Genomic DNA, 18562 nt, shown 5'->3' on the forward strand with positions numbered 1-18562 from the left:
CCTGCAGCAGTCCACTGCTGACCCGTACCTCTACAGGAGACGCTCAGACACAGTTCTGTCTCAGTCTCTGTGGGGTCCATGGGTCCTGGTGTGCACAAGGTTTGTTTGAGCCTTCTGAGTGTCTCTGGTGGAAATGGGGTTTGATTCTAAATGCAAATTTGCCCCTCCTACCATCTTGCTGGGGCTTCTCCTTTGCCCTTGGACATGGGGTCTCTCCTCACAGCAGCTCCAGCGCCTACCATCTTGCTGGGGTTTCTCTGACCTTGGACATGGGGTATCTACTCATGGATGCTCCAGCAAAGTACAGCCACTGCTCCTGACCTAATATCCAAAAAAGATGTCCTTTTCATTATAGGGGACTGCAATGCAAAAGTAGGAAGTCAGGAAACACCTGGAGTAACAGGCAAATTTGGCCTTGGAGAACAGAATGAAGCAGGGCAAAGAGTTTTGCCAAGAGAACGCACTGGTCATAGCAAATACCCTCTTCCAACAACAGAAGAGAAGACTCTACACATGGACATCACCAGATGGTCAACACCAAAATCAGAGTGATTATATTCTTTGCAGCCAAAGATGGAGAAGCTCTATACAGTCAAGAAAAAGAAGACTGGGAGCTGACTGTGGCTCAGATCATGAACTCCTTATTGCCAAATTCAGACTTAAATGGAAGAAAGTAGGGAAAACCACTAGACCATTCAGGTACAACCTAAATCAAATCCCTTAAGATTGCTCAGTGAAAGTGAGAAATAGATTCAAGGGATTAGATCTGATAGACAGAGTGCCTGATGAACTATGGACGGAGGTTTGTTACATTGTACAGGAGACAGGGACCAAGACCATCCCCAAGAAAAAGAAACACAAAAAAAGCGAAATGGCTGTCTGAGGAGGCCTTACAAATAGCTGTGAATAGAAGAGAAGTGAAAAGGATAGGAGAAAAGGAAAAATAAATCTATCTGAATGCAGAGTTCCAAAGAATAGCAAGGAGAGATAAGAAAGCCTTCCTCAGCGATCAGTGCAAAGAAATAGAGGAAAACAACAGAATGGGAAAGACTAGAGATCTCTTCAAGAAAATTAGAAATACCAAGGGAACATTTCATGCAAAGTTGTGCTCGATAGAGGACAGAAATGGTAGCGACCTAACAGAAGCAGAAGATATTCAGAAGAGGTGGCAAGAATACACAGAAGAACTGTACAAAAAATATCTTCATGACCAAGATAATCACAATGGTGTGATCACTCACCTAGAGCCAGACATCCTGGAATGTGAAGTGAAGTGGGCCTTAGAAAGCATCACTACGAACAAAGCTAGTGGAGGTGATGGAATTCCAGTTGAACTATTTCAAATCCTGAAAGATGATGCTGTGAAAGTGCCGCACTCAATATGCCAGCAAATGTGGAAAACTCAGCAGTGGCCACAGGACTGGAAAAGGTTAGTTTTCATTCCAGTCCCAAAGAAAGGCAATGCCAAAGAATGCTCAAACTACTGCACAATTGCACTCACCTCACATGCTAGTAAAGGAATGCTCAAAATTCTTCAAGCTAGGCTTCAGCAGTACATGAACTGTGAACTTCCAGATGTTCCAGCTGGTTTTAGAAAAGGCAGAAGAACCAGAGATCAAATTGCCAACATCTGCTGGATCATCAAAAAAGCAGAAGAGTTCCAGAAAAAACATTTATTTCTGCTTTATTGACTATGCCAAAGCCTTTGACTGTGTGGATCACCACAAACTGTGGAAAATTCTGAAAGAGATGGGAATACCAGACCAGCTGACCTGCCTCTTGAGAAATCTGTATGCAGGTCAGGAAGCAACAGTTAGAACTGGACATGGCGCAACAGACTGGTGCCAAATCAGGAAAGGAGTACGTAAAAGCTGAGTATTGTTACCATGCTTATTTAACGTATATGCAGAGTACATCATGAGAAATGCTAGGCTGGAGGAAGCACAAGGTGGAATCAAGATTGCTGGGAGAAATATCAATATTTCTCAGACATGCAGACATGCCACCTTTATGGCAGAAAGCGAAGAACTAAAGATCCTCTTGATGAAAGTGAAAGAGGAGAGTGAAAAAGTTGGCTTAAAGCTCAACATTCAGAAAACGAAGATCATGGCATCTGGTCCCATCACTTCATGACAAATAGAAGGGGAAACAATGGAAAAAGTGTAAGACTTTATTTTGGGGGGCTCCAAAATCACTGCAGATGGTGATTGCAGCCATGAAATTAAAAGATGCTTTCTCCTTGGAAGAAAAGTTATGACCAACCTAGACAGAATATTAAAAAGCAGAGACATTACTTTGCCAACAAATGTCCATCTAGTCAAAGCTATGGTTTTTCCAGTGGTCATTTATGGATGTGAGAGTTGGACTATAAAGAAAGATGAGTGCCATAGAATTGATGATTTTGAACTGTGGTTGTTGGAGAATACTCTTGAGATTCCCTTGGACTGCAAGGAGATCCACCTAGTCCATCCTAAAGAAGATCAGTCCTGAATATTCATTGAAAGGACTGATGTTGAAGCTGAAATTCCAATACTTTGGCTGCCTGATGGAAAGAACTGACTCATTGGAAAAGACCCTGTTGCTGGAAAAGACTGAAGGCGGGAGGAGAAGGGGATGACAGAGGGCGAGATGGATGGATGGCATCACTGACTCAATGGACATGAGTTTAAGGAAACTCTGGGAGTTGATGATGGACAGGGAGGCCTGTGGTGCTGCACTCCATGGGGTCCCAAAGAGTCAGACATGACTGAGTGACTGAACTGAACTGAACTGAATATAGGCAAATACTTCAGGCCACCGATAGAGGGCGCTCTCTAACTGAACATAATACATTCTCACTCTGCTCTCCTCTAGCTCAGTTGAGCTAGGACTTGGAGATGATTGACCTACAGGTCAAGGCAGCTTTCAGTCCATTCTGAAGGAGATCAGCCCTGGGATTTCTTTGGAAGGAATGATGCTAAAGCTGAAACTCCAGTACTTTGGCCACCTCACGTGAAGAGTTGACTCATTGGAAAAGACTCTGATGCTGGGAGGGATTGGGGGCAGGAGGAGAAGGGGACGACAGAGGATAAGATGGCTGGATGGCATCACTGACTTGATGGACGTGAGTCTGAGTGAACTCCGGGAGTTGGTGATGGACAGGGAGGCCTGGCATGCTGCGATTCATGGGGTCGCAAAGAGTTGGACACGACTGAGCAACTGAACTGAACTGAACTGAAGGCAGCTTTGTGTGGTTTTTTCCTTGCCTTCATGGCAAACCTCATCCTCAGGAGCCTTGACCATCTTCCATCAAGTAGCTCTTACTTGTTTGTCATTGTTAAAGCTGTTGTCATTGTAAAGTTATTGTAACATTTCTTTAATTAATAGGAATTTAACAAATATTTTACACTAGGTTTGAAGTTTAGTTAGGATTGTCACAGTCTTTCTAGTGGTCTAGTTAGCAGGTTGAATAGGCTTTGAGTTGTCATCCCATAGCTCTGTTCTCCCCATAAGTGAGTGAAAGTTGCTCAGTCATACCTGACTCTTTGTGACCCCATGGACTGTAGACTCTGTCCATGGGGATTCTCCAGGCAAGAATACTGGAGTGGGTAGCCATTCCCTTCTCCAGGGAATCTTCCTGACCCAGGGATTGAACACAAGTCTCCTGCATTGCATGCAGATTCTTTACCATCTGAGCCACGAGTGAAGCCCTTTCCCCATCAGGCTAGTTATTTTTGTCGTGTGGTTGAAGAACACTGTTTTGTTTTGTTTCTGGATTACAACAGAAATGCATATATTCAATGTCCTTCTATCAGTTAAATTTACTTTTCTTTTTGATGCTCAGATTGTCCAATCTTAACTAATGGAAATGCCTTTATGTTAATTCCTGTGTACTTCTGACAAGATACATTTGTCATTGCTAACTTTCTTGCTTTCTGGTACAAGATACCACAGGCTGATCTTGGATAGTTCTGGTGCTGGAATCAGTCATTCCTCTAAGGATCCAGAGTTTATCTTATATTTTACGATGAAAGGGAAAAGGAGGCATTTGAGGGAATTCCCTGGCGGTTCCAGTAGTTAAGACGGCAAAGACCAACAAGGAAACAATTACTATAAAAAAAGGGGTTAGGGACTTTGCTGGTGGTCCACTGGTTAAGATGCCATGTTTCCACTGCAGGGGGCCTGGTTTTGAACCTAACACAGCCAGAAAAATAAATAAGGAGGCATTTGAGGGTTTTTTTGAGGTTCTAAATTACTCATTAATATTTCTTTTCAAAGGATGTTCTTAAGTAAAGGTCAAAAGTTCAACTAGGATAAATAAGATACAAGGATGTAATGTACAGCACAGGGAATATAGCCAGTACTTTAAAATAATTATAGATGGAGTATAATTCAAAAAATAGTGAATAGTTATTCACTGTGCTGTATAACTGAAACTAATAGAGTATTGGAAATCAATTGTATTTCAATTTCTTTAAAACATGTAAACATTGAAAAGTATTTAAGAGACCTTTTTAGATTTGGGATTAACTTTTTGGGCAAGAATACTTCATAGGTAGATAATAATTTTTGAATACCTGGCTCCTTACTAGGCTTTTTCTTTGAGTGTTTTATTTGAGGGGAAATAACTGTAAAGTGATGCAAAGAATCACTACAAAAATTTACAAAAATCGGTAGATAATTTATAATTTTTGAATAACTGAAGAGTGATCTTTATCCCATGTCTGTGTCTAAATTTAACAAAAAGCAAAACACATGACTATAAAGAAAATTTTATATTGAAATAATGAAGAAGTTAGGATTTTCAAAATGCTATGTAAATTTTCCAATTCTGGTAAACTTTAATGAATAAAGAGTAAATTCTTATTACTTCTTTTGGTACAAAATTGCTTTTGTAACTTCTCTGGCATTTATATCCATTCATTTGACCAATGCTGAGAATGCCATGAAGATCCAGGCTCTGTTCTAGTAGTTAGTGATTCTGGAGTGAATAAAACAGAGTTCCTGCCCTCACAGAGTTTACCTTAGGCAGTCGGCAGTCACCGACACCAACAGTAACAAACAGTGCCTGAGTGACTGTCCTGTTCCTCTTCCCAAGTAGCTACGAGAGGCTGTGAAACTGTTCAGTTTGGTACTCTAACCCACGTGGCCAGGACTGAAACCTGGCCAAAACCCACTCTTCCAACTGAGGTCAGACACCTGGTTTCAGGACCTAATGAAGCTCTGGTTCTTGATGTTTTCTTGCAGAAGGAGTTCAGTGAAAGACAGAGGGATAGGTAAAAAGTGGGTTTATTTAGAGACAAACACTCTCCGCAGAGCACGGGCCATCTCAGAAGGTAAGAGCAGCCTCGTAATACTGCTGTGGTTAGATTTTATGGGCTGAGTAATTTCATAGGCTAAGTGGGAGGATTATTCCAACTATTGGGGGGAAGGGCAGAGATTTCTAGGAACTGGGCCACCACTCACTTTTTGGTCTTTGATGATTGGCCTTGGAACTGTCATGGTGCCTGAAGGTGAATCATTTAGCTTGATGATGCGTTACAATGAACGTATATTGAGGCTTAAGGTCTAGTGGAAGTTGACCCATCTGCCTTCTTGGACCTGTTTGGTTCTGATCAGTTTATGTCGTGTCCTCAGGCTGTGTCATTATTTTAAAAGTTATGCGCTACCCACTTCCTTCCTGTTTCAGCTATAAGGAGGTAGCTCTTATCCTGTGTTCCTAGGAGAGGAAAAGAGGAGAAGTGTATCCACACCTCATTTTTGGTGGCTTTCCCTGTCTGGAACTTCAGTCTCTCGACCCTAGTCATTCTGCTCATTTGAGTAAAGTTCTGAATTATTATACTTGTGCTGCGCATGTGTGTGTGCTCAGTTGCTTCATTTGGTCCAATACTGGAGTGGGTTGCCATGTCCCCCTCCAGGGGATCTTCCTGACCCAGGGGTCGAACCTGCGTCTCTTGCATTGGAGGCGGGTTCTTTACCACTGAGCCACCAGGGAAGCCCCTTGCTCATGCTAGATTAGATCCTTTATCTTCATGAAGATTATAGCCTAAGATTTTCTCAGTGTGCCCTGTCACAAATAGCGCTGGACTATATCCCGAGAATTATAGTACATCAGGAAATAAATAGTCCATAGAAGATAGCAAAGGTGTGCAGCAGGGGTTTTGGGCATTTGCTGGACTTGCCATCAGAACTCGCCTTGTAAACATCGGCTTCAAATGTGTTAGCTTATCAACATTAAAAATTGCCTCATATCATGGACCTCTGGGGTTACTTAAGAATACTTGGAGCCACAGGTGTTAAATGGTAAGTTCCAAGTGTTATATGCCTTATGTATAACTAGAGGCTGAAAGTAAAACTTCATCATGAACATCAGCACAGCATCTGAGGTGAGTGGGGGAAGGAGCAAAATGAGGGAGAAAGGATAACCCTGAAGTATGGAGACACAGAACAAGGAATCAAATAAATGAACAGAATAATAGCTTTGAATTGACTGAGCACTGCTATCAAAATATAGAGTATGGGATTCTACATCTTTTAAAAGAGCTTGTAAGTAACAGTAGACTTGAGCCTAATCTCTGAAAGGAAGGAAAGAGACCAAACTGGAAATTTTCTTTTTGTCTTTCATTTAGAATAATGAGTGTAATATTGAGGGTACCAAAAAAAAATGTGTGATTTCATTTTTGACACCAGGGTACTCTGGCTGAAACCCTTGCTTTAAATGCCATTTGCAGCTAAAGACAAAAGAAGGTGATTTGTTGGGAGCAGTGGTTTAGAAATGCTAAGAGGAGGGATGAAATTTACATTCCAATAAGAAGGAAAACATTTGGTAAATGACGTTTGCTTGACCATGCAGAAATAGTGGGACATGGTCAACCCTGATCTCCCCCTCACATACCTGGCCCATGTTCTTTTTAGGTATCTTCAGTGATAGCTCTATTCCTTGGTTGTTGTTGTTCAGTCGCTAAGTTGTGTCTGACTCTTTGCAGACCCTTGAAGTATATGTAGCACACCAGTCTCCGTTGTCCTCAAATATCTCCCAGAGTTTGCTGAAACTCATGTCCATTGAGTCACTGACGCCATCCAACCATCTCATCCTCTGTTGCCCCCTTCTCCTCCTGCCCTCGATCTTTCCCAGCATCAGGGCCTCTTCCAATGAGTTGTCTCTTTGCATCAGGTGGTTGAAGTGTTGGAGCTTCAGCTTCAGCGTCAGTCCTTCCATTGAATAGTCAGGGTCTATCTCCTTTGGGATGGACTGGTCTTCTCATTGTCCAGGGACTCTCGAGAGTCTTCTCCAGCACCACAGTTCATGGGCATCAGTGCTTTGGCTCTCAGTCTTCTTTATGGGCCGAATCTCACATGACTACTGGAAAAACCATACCTTTGACTATACAGATTTTGTCAGCAAAGTGGTGTCTTTGCCTAACTTTCCTTCCAGGGAGCAAGTGTCTTTTAATTTCATGGCTGCAGTCACCATCTGCAGTGATTTTGAAGTCCAAGAAAATAAAACCTGTCACTGTTTCCATTTTTTGCCCTCCTATTTGCCATGAAGTGTTGGGACTGGATGCCGTGATCTTAGTTTTTTTAATGTTGAGTTTCAAGCCAGTTTTTTCCTTCTTCTCTTTCACCCTCATAAAGAGACTCTTTAGTTTCTCTTCTCTTCATGCCATTAGAGTGGTGTTATCTGCATATCTGAGGTTGTGAAAAATTTCTTCTGGCAATTTTTTTTAATGTTGAGATATATTTAAAAATCTTTATAATTGAATGATAATTGCTTTACAATATTGAGTTGGCTTCTGCCATATATCAACATGAATCAACCATAGGTATACATATGTCCCCTCCGTCTTGAACCTCCCTCCCACTTCCAATCCCATCCTGCTGCCAGCAATCTTGATTCCAGTGTGTGATTCATCCAGCCCAGCATTTCGCATGATATACTCTGCATAGAAGTTAAATAAACAGGGTGACAATATACAGACTTATCTTACTGCCTTCCCAATTTTGAGCCAGTCCATTGTTTCATGTCTGTTTCTAACTGTTGCTTCTTGACCCGCATACAGGTTTCTTGAGAGACAGGTAAGGTGGTCTGGTACCCCCATCTCTTTCAGAATTTTCCACAGTTTGTTGTGATCCACACAGTCAAAGGCTTTTGTGTAGTCAATGAAGCAGAAGTAGATATTTTTCTGGAATTCCCTTGATTTCTCTATGATCCAGTGCATGCTGGCAATTTGATCTCTGGTTCCTCTAACTTTTCTAAACCCAGCTTTTACATCTGGAAGTTCTTGGTTCATGTGCTGGTAAAGCCCAGCTTGAAGGATTTTGAGTATAACCTGAATATCACGTGAAATGAGTGTAGTTATATGGTAGTTTGAACAATCTTTGGCATTGCCCTTCTTTGGGATTGAAATGACAAATGAAATTTTCAAGTCCTGTGACTACTCAGTTTTCCAAATCTGATGCCATACTGCATGCAGCACTTTAACACTTAATCTCTTCTGCTTCTATTAGGTTCTTACGATTTCTGTCATTTAACAAGCCCATCCATGCATGAACTGTTCCCTTGGTATCTCTAATTTCCTTGAAGAGATCTCTAGTCTTTCCCATTCTGTTGTTTTCCTCTATTTCTTTGCATTGTTCTTTTAAGAAGCCCTTCTTATCTCTCCTTGCTATTCTCTGGAACTCTGCATCTTTCCCTTTCTCCTTTGCTTTTTGCTTCTCTTCTTTCCTCAGCTATTTGTAAAGCCTCCTCAGAGAACCACTTTTCCTTCTAGCATTTCTTTCTCTTTGGGATGGTTTTAGTCACTGCCTTCTGTACAGTGTTATTAACCTCTGTCCATAATTCGTCTGGCACTCTGTCTACCAGGTCTAGTCCCTTGAATCTATTAATTACCTCTACTGTATAATCATAAAGGATTTGATTTAGGTCATACCTGAATGACCAAGTGGTTTTTCCCTACTTTCTTCAATTTAAGCCTGAATTTTGCTATAAGGAGCTGATGATCTGAGCCACAGTCAGCGCCAGGTCTTGTTTTTTTGCTGACTGTATAGAGCTTCTCCATCTTTGGCTGCAAAGAACATAATTAATCTGATTTCTGTATTAACCACCTGGTGATGTCCATGTGATGGTAATGATCATAGTGGAGAGTTCTGACAAAACATGGTCCATCAGAGGAGGGAATGGCAAGCCACTTCAGTATTCTTGCCAATAGACCCCCATGAACTATATAAATAGGCAAAAAAATATGACACAGAAAGAAGAGACTGGCTCAAGTTGAAAGGTGTCCAGTATGCTACTGAGGAAGGAAGGAGAAATAGCTCCAAAAAGAATGAAGAGGCTGAGCCAAAGCAGAAACAATGCCCAGTTCTAGATGTGTCTGGTGGTGAGAGTAAAATCCAGTGCTCTAAAGAACAATATAGCATAGGAACCTGGAATGTTAGGTCCATGAATCAAGGTAAATTGGATGTGGTCAAGCAGGAGATGGCAAGATTGAACGTCAACTTCTTAGGAATCAGTGAACCAAAATGGATAGGAAAGGGAAAATTTAATTCAGATGACCATTATATCTACTATAACTTTCAGTGGTAAAGAATCTGCCTGCAATGCACGAGGTGCAGGAGACACAGGTTTGACCCCTGGGTCAGGGAGATCCCCTGGAGAAGAAAATGGCAACCCACTCCAGTATTCTTGCCTGAAAAATCCCATAGACAGAGGAACCTGTTGGGCTATAGTCCATGGGGTCACAAAGAGTCAGACACAACCGAAGCAATTAAGCATTCATGCATTATATCTACTACTGTGGGCAAGAGTCCCTTAGAAGAAATGGAGTAGCCCTCATAGTCAACAAGAGAGTCTGAAATGCAGTACTTGGGTGCAATCTCAAAAATGACAGGCTGATCTTGGTTGGTTTCCAAGGCAAACTATTCAACATCACAGTAATCCAAGTCTGTGCCCTAACCACTATTGCCAAGGAACCTGAAGTTGACCAATTTTATGAAGACCTACAATACCTTCTAGAACTAACACTAAAAAAAAAAATAGATATGCTTTTCATCATAGGAATTGGAACGTAAAAGTAGGAAGTCAAAAGATACATGGAGTAACAAGCAAGTTTGGCTTTGGAGTACAAAATGAAGCAGGGCAAAAGCTAACAAAGTTTTGCCAAGAGAATGCACTGGTCATAGCAAACACCCTCTTCCGGTAACACTAGGGATGACTTTACAAATTGACATCACCAGATGGTCAATACTGAAATCAGAGTGATGATTACATTCTTTGCAGCCGAAGATGGAGAAGCTCTATACAGTCAGCAAAAACAAGGCCTGGAGCTGACTGTGGCTCAGATCATCAGCTCCTTACAGCAAAATTCAGGCTTAAAATAAAAAAGGTCGGGAAAACCACTAGTCCATTCAGATATAACCTAAATCAAATGCCTTATGATTATACAGTAGAGGTGATGAATAGGTTCAAGAGATTAGATCTGGTAGACAGTACCTGAATAACTATGGACAGAGGTTCATGACATGGTACAGTAGGCAGTGACTAAAACCATCCCAAAGAAAAAGAAATACAAGAAGGAAAAGTGGTTGTCGGAGGAGGGTTTACAAATAGTCGAGGAAAGAAGAGAAACGAAAAGCAAGGGAGAAAGGGAAAAATAGACCCAACTGAATACAGAGTTCCAGAGAATAGCAAGGAGAGATAAGAAGGACTTCTTTAATGAATAATGCAAAGAAATAGAGGAAAACAATAGAATGGGAAAGACTAGAGATCTCTTCAAGAAAATTGGAGATACCAAAGAAACATTTCATGCAAGGATGGGCATGATAAAGGACAAAAACAGTAAAGACTCACCAGAAGCAGAAGAGATTAAGAAGAAGTGGCAGGAATACACAGAACTATACAGAAAAGGTCTTGAGGACCCGGATAACCATGATGGTGTGATGACTCGCCTAAAACCACACATCCTGGAATGTGAAGTCAGGTGGAACTTAGGCTCTGCAAAAGCCTCGGACTGTGTGGATTGCAACAAACTGTGGAAAATTTTTAAAGAAACGGGAACACCAGACTGCCTAACCTGCATCCTGAGAAACCTGTATGCAGGTCAAGAAGTAAGCATTAGAACCTTATATGGAACAACTGACTGGTTCAAAATTGGGAAAGGAATACAGCAAGGCTGTGTATTGTCACTCTGTTTATTTAACTTCTATGCAGAGTACATCATGTGAAATGCTGGGCTGGATGAGGTATAAGCTGGAATCAAGATTGCTGGGAGAAATATTAACAACTTCAGATATGCAGATGATGCCACTCTAATGGCCAAATGCAAAGAGGAACTAAAGAGCCTCTTGATGAAGGTAAAGGAGAGTGGAAAAGCTGGCTTAAAACTCAGCACTAAAAAGCCAAGATCATGGCACCTGGTTCCATCACTTCATGGCAAATAGGAATCAAAAACATGGAAGCAGTGGCAAGCTTTCTCTTTGGCTCCCAAATCACTTGGGATGGTGACTGCAACCATGAAATAGAAGACACTTGCTTCTTGGAAAGAAGGCTTTGACAAACCTAAACAGCTTATTAAAAAACAAAGTCAGCACTTTGCTGACATAGGTCTGTATAGTCAAAGTTCTGGTTTTTCTAGTAGTCATGTGCAGATGTTCGAGTGGACCATAAAGAAGGCTGAGTGCTGAAGAATTGATGCTTTCAAACTGTGGTGTTGGAGAAGACTCTTAGCCCTTTTGCACAGCAAGAAGATGAAACTGGTCAATCCTAAGGGAAATCAACCCTGAATATTCATTGAAAGGACTGATGCTGAAGCTCCAATACTTTGGCCGTGTAATGGGAAGAGCCGACTTATTGGAAAAGACCCTGATGCTGGGAAAGATTGAAGGTGAAGAAGAGACAGCAGAGGATGAGATCTTTGGATAACATCACTAATTCAATGGACATGAACTTGGGTGAGCTTCGGGAGATGGTGAGGGACAGGGAAGCCTTGGCAGTGCTGTAGTCCACGGGGTCACAAAGAGTCGGGCATGAATTAGTGACTGAACAACAGCAATGTCCATGTGTAGTGTTGTCTTTTGTATTGTTGGAAGAGGATGTTTACTATGACCAGTGTGTTCTCTTGGAAAAACTCCGTTAGCCTTTGCCTTACTTCATTTTGTACTCCGACAGCAAGCTTACCTGTTATTCCAGCTATCTCTTGACTTCCTATTTTTGCATTCCAATCCCTGTGATGAAAAGGATGTATTTTTTTTGGTGTTAGTTCTAGAAGGTATTGTAGGTCTTCATAGAACTGGTCAATTTCAGATTCTTTGGCATCAGTGGTTGGGATATAGACTTGGATTACATATTCTTTGTATGTATTTTCAGTAATAGCTCTATTCCTGAAACAGAATCTAAATTCTTTAGGTAGCTAATAGGAATGTAAAAAGACAGACTTTTGAGCTGTCTTTTCCTCCCTGAAAACAATCAGCCTAAATTAATTCTCATGCCAAAGAGGCACATTTTTAGGGTGGCAGATATTGCTGCCTTATAGAATTAATATCCAGAATATTTAAGGACCTTATACAACTCAGTAGCAAAAATAACTTTTTTTTTAAATAGGTGAAGGACTTGAATAGACATTTCTCCAAAGAAGGCATAGGAATTACCTAGCAGGTATGTGTGGAAAGGTGTTCAACTTCACTAACCATCCAGGAAAAAATTAAAAGTAGAACTACTGTATGGTTCCTTAGTCCCACTTCTGAGTATTTACCCAAAGGGAGGGAAATTAGTATTGTTATCAAACCCAAGTTCATGTGCCTCATGCACAGTGAGACCAAACAAACTGAACAGTCAGACTTGGGAGCAAGGAAAGGTTTGTTGATCAAAAGGGTGCTGACCAAGAAGATGGGAGACAAAGGTTTGTCTCAGATGCATCTTACTGGCTGGCCAGGGCATAGTGGTCTTAAAAGCAACAGTTGGGATGAGGGTTGCAGGGGCCATGACCTTCTTCTCATTGGTTAGTGGTAATGTAACAGGATGGTATTTCAGGAATCTTAATCATCAACTTTTCAGCCAGTCTGAGGTCCAGTGCTTGTACCTGGTATGTCATCCCCATCCCCCACTTGGGTGGGGGTCTTAGTTCCTACAGAACAACTCAAAAATATGTGTCAGGTTGTTAGGTATATCCCTTGAGGAGGAATTAAGACTCTGTTATCACTGAGCTATTTTTTTTTAGTGTTTTATCTTTAATTGGAAGATAATTACTTTACAATATTGTGTTGGTTTCTGCCATACAGCAACATTCTTGAACCTCCCTCCCACCTCCCACCTCATCTCATCCCTCTAGGTTGTCAAGGAGCACCAGATTTGGCCCTGCATCATACAGCATATTCCCACTGGCTATCTGTTTTACATATGGTAACATACATGTTTCCATGTTACTCTCAATCGGTCCACCGTCTCCTTCCCCCACTGTGTCCATAAGTCTTTTCTCTGTGGCTGTGTCTCCACTTGTGCCCTGAAAGTAGGCTTATCAGTACCACCTTTCTAGATTCCCTATATATATGTGAATATAAGAAGTTTGTTTTTTTCTTTCTGACTTATCTGTTTGATAGGCTCTTGGTTCATCCACCTCGCTAGAACTGACTCAAATGCATTTCTTTTTATGGCTTAGTATTCCGTTGTATATATGTACCACAGCTTCTTTACCTATTCATCTGCTGGTGGGTATCTAGGTTCTTCCATGTCCTAACTATTATAAATAGTGTTGCACTGAACACTGGGGTATGTTTTTTTTTCAATTACTGTTTTCTCAAAGTATATGCCCAATAGTAGGATTGTTGGGTCATATGGTAGTTTTATTCCTAGTTTTTCAAGGAATATCCATACTGTTATACTGGAGAAGGAAATGGCAACCCACTCCAGTATTCTTGCCTGGAGAATCCCATGGACAGAGGAACCCAGCAGGCTACAGTCCAGAGGGGTTACAAAGAGTTGGACACAACTGAGTGACTGAACAACAACAACAATATTCTGTTATATATAGTGGCTGTATGAATTTACATTCCCACCAACAGTCCAAGGGGGTTTCCTTTTCTCCACACCCTCTCCAGCATTTATTATTTGTAGATTTTTTGATGATAGCCATTCTGACTGGTATGATGTAATACCTCATTGTAGTTTTGATTTTCATTTCTCTAATAATGAGCAATGTTGAGCATTTTTCTATGTGACTGTTGGCCATCTGTATGTCTTCTTTGGAGAAATGTCTGTTTAGGTCTTCTGCCCACTTTTTGATTAGGTTGTTTGTTTTTCTGGTATTGAGCTGCATGAGCTACTTGTATATTTTGGAGATTAATCTTTTGTCAGTTGTTTTATTTGATGTTATTTTCTCCCATTCTGAGGGTAGTCTTCACCTTTTTTATAGTTTCCTTTGCTGTGCAAAAACTTTTTATTAGTTAGGTCCCACTTGTTTATTTTTACTTCCATTACTCTAGAAAGTGACTCATAGAGGATCTTGATGTAATTTTTGTCAAAAAGCGTTCTGCCTGTGTTTTCCTCTAAGAATTTTATAGTTTCTGGTCTTAGCATTTGATCTTCAATCCATTTTGAGTGTATATTTGTGTGTGGTATTAGGAAGTGTTCTGATTTCATTCTTTTCCATGTAGCTGTCAGTTTTCACAGCGCCACTTATGGAAGAGACTGTCTTTTCTCCATTGTATGTTCTTGCCCCCCTTTGTCAAGGACAAGGTGCCCATGGGGTGTAATTTTATCTCTGGGCGTTCCATCTTGTTCCATTGGTCTATATTTCTGCTTTTGTGCCAGTACTATATTATCTTGGTGACTGTAGCTTTGTAGTATAGTCTGAAGTCAGGAGGTTGATTCCTCCAGCTCCATTCTTTTCCTTCAAAATTGCTTTGCCTTTTTGGGGTCTTTTGTGTTTCCATACAAGTTGTGAAATTTTTTTGTTTTAGTTTTGTGAAAAATGCCATTGGTAATTTGATAGAGATTGCATTGAATCTGTGGATTGCTTCTGGTAGGATTGTCATTTTCACAGCGTCCATTTCTCCCAATCCAGGAACATGATATATCTCCCCAATTGTTTGTGTCATCTTTGATTTCTGTTGTCAGTCTGCTATAATTTTCTGTTTATGTGAGCTGTTGTTTCTTGACTGCTTTCCCTTTGTGTCTGCATTCCCTTATTTCCCTAAATTCAAAACTGCTTGAATCTCTTCTTTGGAACTCAGGGAAGGCCTAGGAAATTAAAGCCTTTCTCTTGAAGCAATAGCACACTGTCATGTTAATTTCAGCGTTAGTAATAGTAACCAAGAGATAGAGGTAATTTCAGTGTCCATGTGTCCATGGATGAATGGATAAAGAATATGTGATATATAAAGACACTGTGTCTATATACAAACATATACAATGGATGATAATGCAGCCTTAAAAATGAAGGAAATCCTATCATTCATGACAACATGGATGACATTATGCTAAGTGAAATAAACTAGATGCAGAAAGACAAAAACTGTATGATCCCACTTACATGTGAACTCCAAAGAAGTCAAATTCATAGAAATGGAATGAAATGGTTGTTATCAGAGCCTGGAGAGGCAGGGATTTAGGGAGATAAAGTTCAGGAGTACAGAGTTTCTATTACATAAGATGAACAAATTCTGGAGATCTAATTTATGACAAAGTGACTGTAGTTAACATTATTGTATACTTGAAATTTTCTAACAGGGTAGATCTTAAGTGTTCTCATCACACAAAAGAGAAGTTAACTATGTTAGGTGTTGAATGTGTTAATTAGTTTGAGTGTGATTATTATTTCACATTGTACATCAAATCATCAAGTTGTTTACTTTAAATATACAATTTTAAATTATCAATTATGCTTCAGTAAAGCTGAGGAGGATAAGACTGAATTGTGTGCGTGTGGCCAAATTCCTAAATAATTCCTACTGAGAATCTAAAGAGAAATTAGTTATCCACCAATTCAGAGGTAAATACTACAGGAAAGCTGTTAAAAATTAGCTGGAATACATATATTATTTCTACTTTCTTAGTAAATTAAACAATTTTCTCTTAGTGCATCTTTCTGTAGAATTATTAACCTTAAATGTTAGCAGCAGGCCGAGCTCCTTCAGATGGTTGGGAAATAGGAATGTCTCTTTACTGGTACGTTTTGGTCAGGACCTCACTGCTAGAACAAATAAACTGCTTGTCTATCACCCTAAGAGAACTCTGGTCAAGATTTGGAATTCAGAGATGGGGTTCTCAGCCTAACCAGTTCACTTGCCTGCCCCCTAGTGTACGGGGGTGGTAAGAGCAAGGGTCCCCATACCAGGATCCTCCAGGAAGCTTTCCTTTCCACAGCCGCAGGGCAAGCGCTAGGATTTCCTCTGTCCACATTCCTCACAGATGGTGGGAACCAGGTGTGGCATGGATGAAAAATGAGGCCTGTTCAATACACTGAAATCTCTTATATCCTGTTCCAGAGGACAGGCAGGTTCCCACAGAAAAAGACAATATCTGATTCATCAATGGGCAAAAATTACCCACGGGCAAATAGTGTGTAAAAAGTTCTGTGAAAATTCAGTCCCTTTTTCCATTCTACGTGGTGTAAAAGCTTTCACTTTCCACAACATATTCTGAAGTGGAGGTGGTGCACTTACTTTTCATTAACTGAGTTTTGCCAGTGTCCTTTTCTCAGATGCCTATGTGCCTTTCTTGTATTCTGCTGTGAATATTTCCTGTGGGCCAGTTATGACTTTGAGATTCTGTTCTCCAGTGAAAACCACTGGAAACCCTAAAGAGTATGTGAAAGAGAAAAATGTAGTAATAGAGCCCAAAATAAAGATAGTTTATTTTAATAGATTCTCTGGCCAGTAACCACCATTTCTGCTTTACACAATTTTTCTGTCAGTCTTAGAAGTTTTCTAATCCCTCTTTACTGTTTTTGTAAAAACTAATGTTAAAGTACCCGAGAACCTTTTTAAAATGTTCCTTTAAAGTACTTTTTAAAATGTACCTTTTTAAAATGTTTCATTCCTTCTCTAGTGAAATGAAATAGTTGAACCTTGCCTAAGGTAGTATCTTAATGGGAGACATTCTCACTGAACTCTGCCTATTTCATTTCTAGCATTCCAATTTTAGGAGAAAGTCTATTGTTTACATCAGATAATGTTTCTTTATGGACATAGTGGAACAAATGTTTTAAATGCACACAGATAAAATCAGATCTCTGTAAAATGAGAATATTTGTTTGTAGCTTGTAGAGACATTTAAAAGTGGGATCACTCCATTAGAATCGTGGTTGATAGCCAGTGGTGTTGTGCAGGTTGGCCTTCTCTAGTGCAGGATTGTCATGCTAGCTAGTACACTGATGACTGTCTGCCACCCACAACAGGACTGTGGTCTACGAAAGTTAGTGGAAAGCACATTTTACTTCCTGCCTCTGAGCTGATTGTACAGAACCTTGGGACACTAAAGTCCTGGACTCCTGCTTGAGAATGCAGGTTGCCTAGGTGATATTTTAAGGTATTTTAGAGGTAGAATTAGAGCTTTGCAAAAAGAATTATGCTTTTAATTGAACTAACAGTTCAAATGTTGAATTAGTTTTGTGAAATTGAAATATTGGCAGAAAGCTAGTTCTTTTCTAAGTTGTATTAATGAGTAATAGCTTTACAAAATATGAAAATAAAACCATGAGTTGTTACAGTGGCTTCATTCTGTAGAAAATTTCCTGTAGAGTATATGGTTCAATGCAGTTATCATTGAGGAAATTATTTTCATGAAGATTTACTGGTGGTCATTTCTATCAAGAACAGTTACAGGAACCTCATAGTTTTTATTTTATATTTTTCTATATTTTATTTTTATTTAATTCTTTTGTTTACTATTACTTCAACATTGTGAATTTTGAAGCTAGATAATCATACAGATGGAATCTCCACTCTCTTTTATGTTTTTATTGGCATCTGATCACCTGTAACTTTTAAGATATCACCATTATTTTTAGTTAAGATGTCAAGTGCAGCTTGGGTCCCTTAGTCCGTTATAATATCTCTGGGGAAAAGATAGGAAGCCTGAATTTCACAGGTGGCAATTTGTTACAGCAGGTAGAGAAAGAATGAGAAACACATACTGCACGAGACAGAGCAGTCTTAGCCCAACCAGTCTTCCTGTAGTTCTGTCCCCAGTCTGTTAACATTCCGTTTTTAAAAGGTGCATTTGGGGGCCTAAACTGATACCGTTAGGTTCCTCTGCCATTGCAGAACAGTGAAGACAAAAGCACTCACCATCTTAATATTCACAGGACTGTGCTAAAGAATAATGATTTAAGATCGAGACAAGAGTTAACTGCCCACCTCACCAACCAGTGGCCTTCCCCAGGAGCTCTGGATGTCAATGCTGTTGCCTTGGATACGTTGCTTTACCGAAAACACAATAAACAGTGGTATGAGTAAGTGTAACACTTCTTTTTTTTTCCCCAACTAATTACAAACTTAGTTGTACTGAAACATATGACTGTCCACTTTGGTTTCTAATACTTTTCTGAATTCATTATTAGCTCAGAGCAAAAGTAGGATTTAAGACTAT

At 40.1% G+C, this 18562-nt stretch overlaps 1 protein-coding gene across 7 annotated transcripts in view; it reads left to right on the forward strand.

Annotated features, from left to right (window-relative positions):
* RUNDC3B (RUN domain containing 3B) overlaps positions 1–18562 on the forward strand; it is a 170731-nt gene that overhangs the window by 126808 nt on the left and 25361 nt on the right. For 5 of the 7 annotated variants that reach the window (XM_068972884.1, XM_068972885.1, XM_068972886.1 and 2 more), the window contains one exon: positions 18279–18425. The exons of the other annotated variants lie outside the window; for them this stretch is intronic. In XM_068972884.1, coding sequence (XP_068828985.1) covers positions 18279–18425 — 147 coding nt within the window. The remainder of the gene's footprint in view (positions 1–18278; positions 18426–18562) is intronic. 7 annotated transcript variants of the gene reach the window in all.

This window comes from Capricornis sumatraensis, chromosome 5, assembly GCF_032405125.1.
Source record: "Capricornis sumatraensis isolate serow.1 chromosome 5, serow.2, whole genome shotgun sequence".
NCBI lineage: Eukaryota > Metazoa > Chordata > Mammalia > Artiodactyla > Bovidae > Capricornis > Capricornis sumatraensis.